We start from the raw sequence: 12,605 nt of genomic DNA on the forward strand, positions 1-12,605 counted from the left end.
TAATGACACAGGTGCTAAGCATCTTGGCAATACGTGGAAATAGAGCAGGATATTAACACATCGTAATTTGCCTACAAGTTCATAAATTTACCAAACTGTGAATCATATCTCATATTTAAGGTAGAGGACAATGCTCCAAAACTTGGAAGTTGTAACTGACTAACCCCTACATATAAACATCCATCATTCCATGGGAAAAATAAGGCTACATTTCATAGTCCTTTTAAGCCAAAACGTTAATGCAAGTCTGAAAAAATCATGCTGAAACATAGTTCAGTATTGGGGTACCGATATTATGTAAGAGGATATCCTTGCAAGTAATTTGATTTAGATGCAATGCACCAGAGTAAACTTGTCCGTGTGTCTTTGCACCAGATGTAGAAAGAGAACTTTGTATTAACATCTACAAAGGGCCAAAATCTCTTCGGAAGCCAACATTAGAACCATGAAGAACATGATACAACTCAATTGCATAAATTTTGTCTGCATTAACTAATTATTTACAGACAAAACCTTCCTGGAGAATTGAGAGATAGATTCTGCAAATTCATAGGCACTTTCAACACAGCGGCCCAGAGCAACGCCAGAAACATAATTCCCACCTAAAAATATACCCTCTAATCCCGCATTCGCCAATGCATTGCGGGCATCACTTAGGATATCAAGATGACCTACTTCAAACTGTGGGATTGCTCTTGGCCACACTCTCACGCCCAATGTTTCTGGTGTCGATGCATCAGGTTTGATCAACATTTTCCGAACATCTTTGTCAACTTGGTACACGAGTTCTTCTTCACTCTGGCATTCAAAAATTCGCAACAAAATATGAAAAAAGCACAATTTGATACATTGGCCCCATGAAACATGAAAACATAACCCATAAAAAAGGCCATGAGCACATAAACAGACCATGCATGTGTCCTTAAATGGATTTCCTATTTTCAGTCTCACAAATTTATTATTTTACACTATTTCATAGGTCATATAAAGGCATACCATGTTGACAATGTCTGGGTTTGTCGCTCCCCCAATGTAGTTTAATATAAGCACACGATCATCTGGAGCACGACCCGGAAACAAAGATGAAGAGTAGATTGTCCCTACAAATAATGCAATCATCCAATACACCTATTTTAGCAACATTTGACAGTGCACGATCATAAAAAACATGTTGCCATGACAAGAAAAAGGACAAAATCCAGTTAAAATATTAAAATATCTATTAAAACTTTGTTGAAATTTCTCATCATTTTCCAAATCACTTCATGTACAAAAAGGAATAATTTCTTTTTGTTTTTATGGATACAATGAAAAGGAATCTATGTGCTATTGTTTCATGCATTTGATGAAAAGGAATCATGCATGAAGGGATTCTCAACTTATTAGTGAAGGAAAATTTCAAGAACATGGTTTAACATCATATAAAGTCAAAGATCAGCAGTTCAACGCCTGCTCTTGCCCTCTATTGGTACAACTTACAAGTAAAAAAGCAGCCTATATCAAGAGGAAATATAAAGAAACAAAGAGAAAAACACCAAATAGACCAAAGACTTGAAATTACCAAGAATACCTCTCTCATGTAGTCAAACATATTATAACACAGAGGGGTATTCTGGTAATTCTTGACAGCTTTATGAGGTAATCTAGTAAATACCCAATAAGTACGGTGCTACTGTGGTGAATTTTCCCCTGAATACATACAAAATTTATACAATGTCATGATACTCTTCTGATCATTTTGCTAAGAGGAGAGTTAGATATAGGATTAAGGTAACCTCACCTAAGGTTTGAATTCCTTGGCTACGAGGATGGAGCTGGCCAAAACCCTTGAGCTCACCGTCAATAAGGCGATCTTCTCTTATTGCAGACTTGGGATAAGAAATCGTTACCGCTGCCACTGCTGGATAATGGAACCTTGAAAGAGAGTCGGCAGCACTTTGCTGCAATTATTGTTATTAAAGAATTTGATATGTTTAGAGCCTTATATTTAGTAGATAAACTTTTGTTTTAGATAAATCTATACAAGCAAGATTTGCGTTTCACATGTGGTTATATCCATCATACTTTCACCTTCTCTTTTTAAGCATATAAGTAACACTTCTTGTGAAAGTGTATGTACATGGGGAACAGATTCCACAAATCATGCTTACATTTGAGTCTATACCTTTTGACCCTTTGAGATAATTTTGGGTTCACCAGAGGTTTTCATCACATTGGACTCTTTATCTTGTCCTAAGTTTTAATGAAAATAAGTCTGTTTGTACAAAGTATTATTTCAAAAATATTTCAAATGAATAATACAAATCTCTCTAGTCTTTGGCTATAACATTTGAATAACAGAGGCTTTTCATTGTATAACCTTTCACATGTAGTTATCCAGACGAACCATCGCATACAAAGAGAATAAATGTGCGTATATATGCAACGTCACTATATGAAAATAAGGTCAAATGTGTTTTCAAAATGATGTGAATGAGGCTCGTGATGAATCCATGAATTCTAAATGGAACTTCTGATAATCCAAGTGACAACAAAGCCAAACTGTCACACATACATTCAGCATTTTTTCACCTGGGCAACAACTCTCCAGTCTATTCCCCCTTTGGGAAGCCAGCTAAAGAAAGAACAATATATTACCATCCCCAAAAGACCATACTATGACCTCTGAGACTTGGTCAAAATCTATTTATGTTAGCCTTCAATGACAGTAAATAAAAGATAATTGTTTTTTCAACTACAGGTCAATAAAACTAGTGTCTAAGATACAACTGATTTTTTGGGCCTAAAATCAGGGTTTTCATGAAGTATCAAAAGTGTAGTATGATGGGAGGGTGGAAGCTCCAGACCTGCACTTTCTTTCACCTTTATTATCTCTCCTCTACATTCTCTGCTCTTTGGCTGTGTCTCTACTTTTTACAATTATTTTGATACTGCTGTCCAACAGCCTTCTCACAGCTTGGTTGTCTCTCCTTTTGTCTCCAAATGTTCGGCTGCTGTTATTAACAGGCTTTCTCTTATGGTATCAGAGTTGTGAGGTCTCCATCAGACTAATTTTTTTGCCAGAGAGCACACAATCCTGTCTTCTTTTATCCCACCCTTAGAGGATTTTTCTTTCTTTGTAGCCTCCCTCCCAAACTATAGAGGAGGTTCTTTTTCCCTCAGCCTTGCCTAGCATCTAGGGAGGAATAGAAAAACCTTGAGCATAAATCTACTCACAGCAGCTGTAAACAGTCCAGTTGTAGTTCCAGAGGAGGATATCAATGGCCTCACAAGCCACTATTGTTTCCTCAACCATTCCCCGACTCCCCAAGGGGTCCATCTTGTATGGGCATCAATCTACTTACAGCAGCTGTAAACAGTCCAGTTGTAGCTCTAGAGAAGGATATCAATGGCCTCACATGGCACCATTGTTTCGTCAAATGTTCCTCGACTCCCAATAGTCCATCTAGGATGGGAACAATTACTTGGATCTGGAACTGCAGCTAAGGACCTTGCTAGAGTACCACCATAGAACGTAATATTCGTATTCGTGCAAGCATTCCAACGTTTGGAAACGAACACGTTTGAAATGGGAAAAATACGTGCACCTTTTTTTTCCTTTATTATCAATACAATTTAGCTCACCCTAGTGGTAAGGAGTCATGCTACTGCTGTCTATATCTTGGGTTCGATTCCCAATTTTCTCATCTCTTTCTCTCTCTCATTAGTACCATGTCATAGCAAAATTTTATGTTAGTGTTATAATAGTTTTTTTCTTTTATTTTATTATTATTACAATTAAGCACAACTTAGTGGTAAGTTGTTGTGCTACTATTACTTGTGTCTTGGGTTCAATTCCCAACTTTCTCATATCCTCTTGTTAGTGTCATGGCAAAATTTTATGTTAGTGTCATGTTCCTTTTTCTTCTTTTTCTTTCTTTCCTTGTTATTATGCTACTACTGCCTATGTCATGGCAAAATTTTATGTTAGTGTCATGTTCCTTTTTCTTTCTTTCTTTTTTTCTTTGTTATTAGAAACTAGGTCACAAATTAGGTCACCCTAGTGGTAAGTTGTTATACTAATACTGCGTATGTCATGTTTTCTTCATATTCTCGAATATACGTTTTATGAGTTTTTGAATGTTTGATTATAATTTTATAATGACATATTTTGATTCAATCTCTATAGTTCATACTCATTTTTTTGTAAAGTTCTAAAGTGAGGATGATAGAGATGTCTTGATTTGCATCCCAAAAATATGCATGTGATACAATGCAAATATTGCAACCATACTTATGTTGGTGGTTCACAATGGATTAGAGTCCACTTATTAGGATTGAGAGTGAATCAATATATAATATGTACCCAGAGTCAATCCAATCCAACTTTGAGATGATTTACCATACACGTTTGATTGAATCATTCTCGAATGCGAATGCACGTATGATCCGTATGGTTCATTCTATGAGTACCACCATCTATGGAATATGGCAGCGAGAAGAAACCACCAGTAACTTCATCTTCTTCAACTACATCATTTGCTGGTTCATCTAAAGCTGAGGTTGATTCTTGGCTAGGTAAGGATTCTCATGTTCGTGCTTTTGTCGTGTTTAATATTAAACCTAGCATTGCCTGTAAATTTCAAGATAACGATGAAACAACAGCCAACAAACTACAGGCAGCCATCAAAAGTAGGTATCATAGAGCTAATCATGCTCAAATGATAGTTGTTGAGACTACTCAACTATCAAATCTCAAGATTCATGACACTCCAAACATAGTGGATCATATCACACAATTTATTACTCTCCAAAAGAAGGTAGTTTCCTGGGAAGCAAGTCAACCGAAGCTCAGTTTGTGCATCATCTAATGACCAAGTTGCCTGAATCACTCTCAGCCTTTGTGACACAATTTCTCTTCTTCCCAACACACTTGATATGAATACATATGTTGGCATCAAAATAGGGCCAAAAGGAAGAAAAGTGCTCAAACCTTTAATGAATCGCTTCTCCATACCAAAAGTAAAGTGGAAGCACGATGGCAACTCCTACAACAAACCCAATCCAAGACCAAAAAACAACTCAGCCTACAAGGAGCGCAATTGTCATTATTGTGGCTACAAAGATCACATTCAGCCTGACTGTTGGAAAAAGAAAAAAGACAATGCAAAGAAGTCTTCTTCTACTGAAAGTCTGCCAACACCAAAACCAAACTCAACCCATTCAACAAAAGCAACAGTTTTCCTTGGTATTGAAGAACATTCTTCACATTTGGTTGGACCAACTACCTCAACTATTGATGAGTGGCTAGTAAACAGTCGTGCTACAGTACACATGACTTATGACAAATCTTTTTGCATGATGTCAAACCCAGCTCCTCCCAAACCTCCATAGGAGATGTGTTTCTTAACACTTTTTCATTAATGATGAACCTGCCGTTCTTCAACATGTGCTACATGTGCCTTGCATCTCTGCCAACTTACTTTCAGTCTACCGAATCACAAAGCAAGTTTATGGTGTCTACTTTGATAGCTCAGTTTTGGAATTCATTGGCACCAACAACCTACAAATCATAGCTAGTGGCACACAAGAAGGGGGTTTATACAAACTTAAATGTTCCCGCAGCCCCTCAGAAAAACCCAAATCTCATCTCCTTCAAGCATACCCTACAAGAAGATCCCACATCATGGCATGCTCAGTTTGGTCATCTCGACTACGACTCTCTTCAAAAGCTGTCTTCTTCGCTGCTAGTTGAGGGTCTTCCTCATTTCAAAATTCCCAATACTCCATGTGTTGCTTGTCTTCATGGCAAGCAACATCAAGAGTCTCTCTCTCACCAAGCCATTCATTGTGAAACATCTATCTTGGAGTTAGTGCACCTGGATCTGTGGTTCAATGAAAACCACTACTCTTGGTGGTAATGATAATTTCGCACATAAGGTTTGGGTTTACTTGCAGAAAAATCTCAAGATTTCACCAAATTTCAAGAGTGGGTAACTCTCGTCAACGAGACATCAAAGAAATTCAAACAATCAGGTCCGACCATGGTGAAGAGTTTATCTCACAAGCTTTACACTGTTTTTGCTCTCAACAAGGCATTGCTCGCCAATTTTACACACTGAATACTCCTCAACAAAATAGTGCAGTAAAAAGGAAGAACCAGACAATCCAAGAGATGGCTCATACAATGCTCTCTCAATCTGATCTTCCTCTCTCGTTTTGGGGTGAAGTTGCAACACAGCTGTCTGCATTATCAACTGCTGCCCAACTAAAGCAGTTGCTGCAATGACCCCTGAAGAAGCATTTACATGTGCGAAACCCTCAGTTTCTCATTTAAAAGTCTCTTGGTTGTGATGCTTATTTTCACATTTCAGATGATAAAAGGACTAAATTTGAGTCCAAAACCAAGAAATGCAAGTTCCTTGGTTACAGCATGCAATCTAAAGCCTACAGGTTATGGGATCTTGAATCCAAGGCCCTAGTCATCTATAGAGATGTTCAGTTTGTGTAGGCAACTCCACCACCACCTCCAAATCAGATCTCTCTTCCTAGATTATTCTCTCTCTAGAATCTGCAACTCTTTAAATGCCTTCTCTCTCTTCCACTTTTCCAAGATTATTTCCTCTTCTTCCTCATTGATTGTACTTGTTTGGTAGTACAAGGTCACTTAACTACCACAAAATCATTTTCACCTACGTATCCCCAAATTTGGGTAAACAGGCTATACCATCCCTTTCTGTAAGAATTGAATTTTTGCTGCTACATATAAACAGGCTCTTGTATTTGGCTGTCTGTACCGTTTACAACTATTTTGCTACTGCTGATTAGCAACCTTCTCACACTCGGATGTGACTATTTTTGGTTCCAACTGTTACACTGCTGCTATTAACAGCTAAACTTTAGAGAGCCAAGAAGCTGGGAAAACATAAAGCCAGTTGCAACAAAGGAGGTGCACATCTTAAGCAGAATCATGATCATTGTTTTAAAATGGACTTTTTTCCATCTCTTAGAACAGGACTCTATATTAATAGTACCAAAACTGACTAAATTGCTAAGCGCCCTAAATCTGATGAAAATATACTAGTATATACGAATACTACAACTAGATTAATCTAAGTCAGTAGTCAATGTTGATGGAAACCATGCAGAATAAACCACAACAGCCATGTACTGGCTCCAGGAGACAGAAAAAATGCCCCACTAGGATAGGCACAGACAACGAAATGGGATATGCTTCTACTGGTTTTCTGAAAAAAATTCCATATGCATTCTCTGCAGTAGACATCATCATTGAGAGCATAAAATGTTCATGTATGCATACACAGTCAATACTCCTAGTCAAATGCTTAAGAGCCAGCCATGTTATCTTCACTTGTTTCATTAATTTATTTAGTTATTTTGTTGTTCTCCAAGATAAGACAATATTTTCACATGCATTTTCTCAATGAATCTCAGACGGCCATTTCCAACTCTTAAGATATATTGATATACCTTTCTTGCTTTATCTCAAAGCTTTGAGATTTGAAACATGCAAGAGTATTCAGTGCGGCTTGTATGTTTCAAATTTATAGTGCTAATAGAAATTAAAGAATCAAGTAGAACTTACCGATAATGGTCGCAAGATATTACTTGCAACATATGATGGTACTGTGAGAAGAACAGACTTTGCTAAAACTGCTTTTACCCCCTCTGGTGTTTTGTATATCAATTTATATCCACCTCCTGATGCTACTTGCATTGATTCAAGCTTCCAATTGAGTTTTACACTATCACCTAGTCTGACAAGTGTAGCAAAAAATGCTATTGACACTACATAAGCATGCTTTAAGATTGAAAAGACTGGCAATAAACAATGGAAGTATAATTTTTCCAACTGCATTCAGCTATAATTTACTTTTCTGCGATAGCTTTTGGTAGTGTTATTAATCCTTTCCGAAATGACCCCACAGTTTGCCCTTTTGGTGTTGGTAACCTCCTATAAGTCAAAACATGTATGTCTATTAACAGACAATCATTGGACAATTATGCAATAACTAAAGATATGCAAATCAAGCCCCAGTTCATCTTTTGAAACCAAATATGCAAACGAACTTAAATTTAAAATTCCACCAATGTAGCTATGCAATTGGTTATATTATTTTTTGTGCTATAAGCATTATTAAGGCTCTCAACAATACCACAATGTCAACCATTAGGTTTTGGGATACATATAACATGTTAAAACTTCAATTCTCATCAAAACTATTTATTTGAAACTTTTACTGCCAAAATACATTTTCAGTAAAAAGAAAGAGGTGGGCATAATAGGCTATTAAGATTAAACAATAACTATTGCAGGAAAAACTTTATTCTCATATTTTAGGGCGTTTTCAAAATGTCTTGTTGAAGCCATGGAACATCAAATAAAATTAAACTGTAAATCATTTTGCAGGTGATAGAAAAACACTAAATAAGTAGTGCATAGAGCATACGGATCTCTTGGTGGTGGAGGGTTTCTTTTCTTTTCTTGAATAAGCTTAAAAGTCCCTCCAATAATGCTTCCTCCAATATCTTCAAGTCTCCAAACTTTTCCAAATGCTGCCTTCATACTCAGCTTAGCAGGGTTTCCTGCATACACACCTGCATAAAACGTAACACATTCGGTGAAGCACATAACATGTTTTAACATAACTTTTTGACACTATAACTTGAGTTGAAAAAAGTTCAAAAATATATCGTAAAATCGTTTCCATTGTTAAGTTGATCTTGTTGAGGCTTCTTTGTTATGCTTTGAATCATGTCTTCTTTTTTTATTTAACAAGCATCCATGACTTTATTAATACATGGACATAAAGGAAGAATGAATGAACAAAAGAAATATATATTAATGTGCCAGACAGTTGTAGCTCAGTTGGTAAGGTTGTCCACTGGAGACCAGAAGGTCATCCATTCAGCCCCTACATTCTAGTCAATTCTAGTAGAATTGTGCACATATTGAGATTGAAACCCACATGCATGAGCTAATAAAAGTTTGCCTTATCATTCGCGTACAGTCCTAATACAGAAACAAGGAAAAGTATAATAACATCTCTTGAAGGTCAAAACGGCCTTCAGTTTGTTCAAGGCTATGAGAACAACAAAAGAAATCAAATGAGCAGTTAATCTTCTTAAATTAGACTTATTAAAGTACTTAGTAGCTGATTCCAACAGTTATGAACAACAAAAGAAATAAAATAGGTAGCCTCCTTAAAGTAGACTTACTAAGGAAGCTAGCCGACTACAAGAGCTCACTAGAAAAGAAACTACACCAACATTGAAAACATAATTAATTTCTACCTGAGCAGAACGGCTCAATTAACCTCTCGAAAACCTCCGGCCCAAGGTTACGACGGACAAATTCCTCAACTGATTCTTCATATCCCTACCAATTCCAATAAAAAAAACACATCATATGGAATGAAACAATTCAAAACTTACCAAAAAATATCATTGATACAAGGAGAATATCTCTAAAAATTGAAGAATAAAGAACCAATTTATGCATTGTACTAGTCTACTTACTGGTGGAGGAGGGCGTATGCCAAGAGCACCTAGACCAGCTCTTATTTTCCCTTGAATGCTCATTAAATCAAAGAAAGGTAAATCAGTTGGTCCCGCTGGCACTGGTCTCAACTTTCCTTGCCAATAGACAAAACGAGGGGCAGTCGGATCTCCAAGTACAAGTTCATCCTTCAAGCCACTATCAACCTACTTTTGCAAAAAAATAGAAAAGAATGCCATAAAATGGTTCGTATCACTACATTTCCCTCAGATAATACATTTGAAAATTGATTTCATAAACAAGTCGTCAATTACAATAATGAAGAAAAAAATAGCAATTGGCACAGGATTTACCGTACAAAATTCAAACTATCTTGCATGTTTAGTTGAATTAACTAATTGAAATTTCATTTGGGACTAAAAAATTAATGCATTTGCAAACTGAAAAAACCAATTTTGAATATTTAAATCAACTAGAACTAACTCAAAGTGAATCCAATACATTGCACAATAATAAAAATGACTCGTACATTATTAATGAGACGAATTCCCTTTTATTGGAAGGGAGACAAAACTGAGTTGCAGGTGGAAACAGTTTGTTCATCATCAAGATAAACTCTATCACTACATCTCTCACAACTACTTATATTGAAGTCTAATTACAATAGGCACTGCATCTTATGAATCACAAATCCACACATACATGAACATACATGTGTATATGCCTGTATTTCAGGATTGCTTGGGAGATAGACTTCAATTTCAAAAATGGCAATGCATAAATTCTACATACCAAGTCTTGATATTGTCTTTTCAATACTATGCAAGGAAAAGAGTTATGGTACCAAGGAGTACAAACTTGAACATATAATAGAAAGCACAATGTTGCAACTACTTCATAGAAGATCCAGGCCCAACAATGGCATTCACATAACCATACATTGATTAGAACATCAGGAATCAAATTCATGATGATGATGCTAAATTGGTATCACCAGAGGGTAATGTAACGCATGGAGCAAGTAATCCTTATAAGTGACTCCTCCAACGGGGTACACAAGGATTTTAAAATGACAAAAACAAAAACAAAATGCTGGAATGAAAAACTAAGCTTGTTTCTTATTTGTGCGGTTTGGCTATTCCATGAATTTAGCTTTAGAGTTGAGTAGACAAGCTAAGAGCATTCCTAGTGTGGTCACTCATAGCGTAATAGTATAATGTACTTAAGACACTGAACTGAGACTCTTTATGGGAGCATGAGAAGATAAGACATCTCTTAAAATATCTCTATGCAAAATATTAGATCTTCCTATGCATAAGCAAATCCAATTTCATAACATTAGACATTGGAGATATCGATTAGCCTTATAAATGACTGAATTTGATCTCAGACCCTGAATTAAAGTTGAAGCCCTTATAGTCACCTCTCTCATTCTCAAACATTGGCCTGATTGACACTCTATATAAACAGTTAACAGTTGAAATTGCCACAATGTTCTGCAGTCTTATTTTGCTTCACAACGTTTGATCTGATGCCAAGTAAAACTGTTACCAACCTGATATCCTTCTGACTCCTTCAACAATTTATTACTTTTTTTGTCCTCAAATCCAATAATAAATGAGATAGTTATGACACAAAAGTTGAAAAGATTTCTATAACGCGATGATTAGAACTTGTCAACTTGTTTGTAATCAATGGCCTTCAAGATTATGTTGTCTATCGTTGAGTTCTCCATCAAGTTTTAGTCTTTGATGTCCTCTACAATATATTCCAATTTCATGCATAGAATACTTATAACTGAAGTGCATAATCCAATCTCATTGACACGAGAAGATATTGTTTATATTTCCTACTATTTCACGCAATAAGATTTCTCTATTGATTTTAAAGCTAAACAAAGACAATCTACTAATAACAACATATCAAGGATAGTGTTGGCAGGTTGGAATCTACTAGGTCCTCCCCACAAATCTATGCATATGTACATATATGCATACACTTCTTTTTTCTCATAACACGTTATATAACACGCACTTGTTTTAGTAGGAAAGCTACACAGCATATGCAAATGCAAAATGTAGACATAATTTTTATAATTATCATCACTTGGTAAACATTTACATATATATATATATATATATACATTTGAGACATAAACTTCATACTTATAATCACTTGGTAAATATATACATATCAGCATACATATACGAGTTGTAGACATAAATTCCATACTCATAGTCACTTGGTAATGGAAGAATAGATCACAACAAAGTCCCTATTAAATTCAAAACTAAAGAAAGAAAATGTGCTAAATAAACATAACGTACCACCATAGTCAGGATAGGATCACCGGGTTGGAAGCTATTGGGTCCTTCTTCCCACAAATACTCTCCTCTTTGAACAGTAGTGATATTACCACCCACTCTATCTCTAGCTTCAGTCACCATAACTTTCTTCACATCAGATCCATGCTTTGTAGCCATGGCTTGAGCAGCGCATAGCCCTGAAATACCAGCACCCACAACCACGCAGTCATAGGCCTCTTCTTCTTCATTCTTCTTATCCTCTATTCTTGAAGGAGAAGAAGAAGCGGCTTGTTTTGCACGGACATGGAGGCAGTGGGTCTTTAGGAAAGGAGGTTTAGGGTTGAAAGTAGTGATTTGATGCCATGGTGGGAGCTTGAGAAAAGAAGAAGAAGAAGAAGAAGAAGAAGCCAAGAGGGTGGTGCTTCTTAACTCCATTGAAGGGGGGGGGGGGGGGGGGGAGGGGTGTGGATTTGATGAAGGGATGAGAGGAATATGTATGTATATGTATGCAGCATGTATGTAGAACAGAGCAATTCTTAAGGCTTAGGATCTTTTCACATGTATGTATGTATGTATGTATGTATGTAGAACAGAGCAATTCTTAAGGCTTAGGATCTTTTCACACGCTCACAAATGTTAAGGTTTAGGACCCCATGGGAAAGGGAATGGGGGGGGGTGGGGGGACTTGGAATGGAATTGAACTGCCCAAACTCCCATAGATTGCCATAGTTCTGGGCCATCCTTTTACTGTAAAGAAAGTTCTTTGAATTTGGTCCATCTACTTCATTCGGATGGCTCTT

The 12,605-nt window shown here is 36.6% G+C and overlaps 1 protein-coding gene across 1 annotated transcript; it reads right to left on the minus strand.

Moving 5' to 3' along the window:
• Positions 1-376: 376 nt before the first annotated feature.
• Positions 377-12,278, minus strand: LOC147868225 (protoporphyrinogen oxidase, chloroplastic-like). The gene is made up of 9 exons (XM_087316728.1): positions 11,827-12,278; positions 9,520-9,705; positions 9,295-9,379; positions 8,451-8,598; positions 7,874-7,954; positions 7,586-7,757; positions 1,781-1,940; positions 997-1,100; positions 377-798 (listed from the first exon to the last, which is right to left on the minus strand). The coding sequence occupies exons 1-9, from the start codon at positions 12,238-12,240 to the stop codon at positions 493-495; spliced, it is 1,656 nt and encodes a 551-aa protein (XP_087172854.1). The 5' UTR covers positions 12,241-12,278; the 3' UTR covers positions 377-492.
• Between the last annotated feature and the right edge of the window lie 327 nt (positions 12,279-12,605).

The sequence above is a fragment of the Azolla caroliniana genome, unplaced genomic scaffold (assembly GCF_043228905.1).
Source record: "Azolla caroliniana isolate FFs.n. ecotype wild unplaced genomic scaffold, voAzoCaro1.0.p SCAF_1, whole genome shotgun sequence".
NCBI lineage: Eukaryota > Viridiplantae > Streptophyta > Polypodiopsida > Salviniales > Salviniaceae > Azolla > Azolla caroliniana.

Coding starts and splice junctions, on each gene's coding strand:
- LOC147868225 (XM_087316728.1), bottom strand. CDS start 12,240: ATGGAGTTAAGAAGCACCACCCTCTTGGCTTCTTCTTCTTCTTCTTCT. Junction 8,599..9,294: donor AATTGAGCCGTTCTGCTCAG/GTAGAAATTAAT, acceptor CGTTTTATGCAG/GTGTGTATGCAGGAAACCCT. Junction 7,758..7,873: donor CCAAAAGCTATCGCAGAAAA/GTAAATTATAGC, acceptor TACACTTGTCAG/ACTAGGTGATAGTGTAAAAC.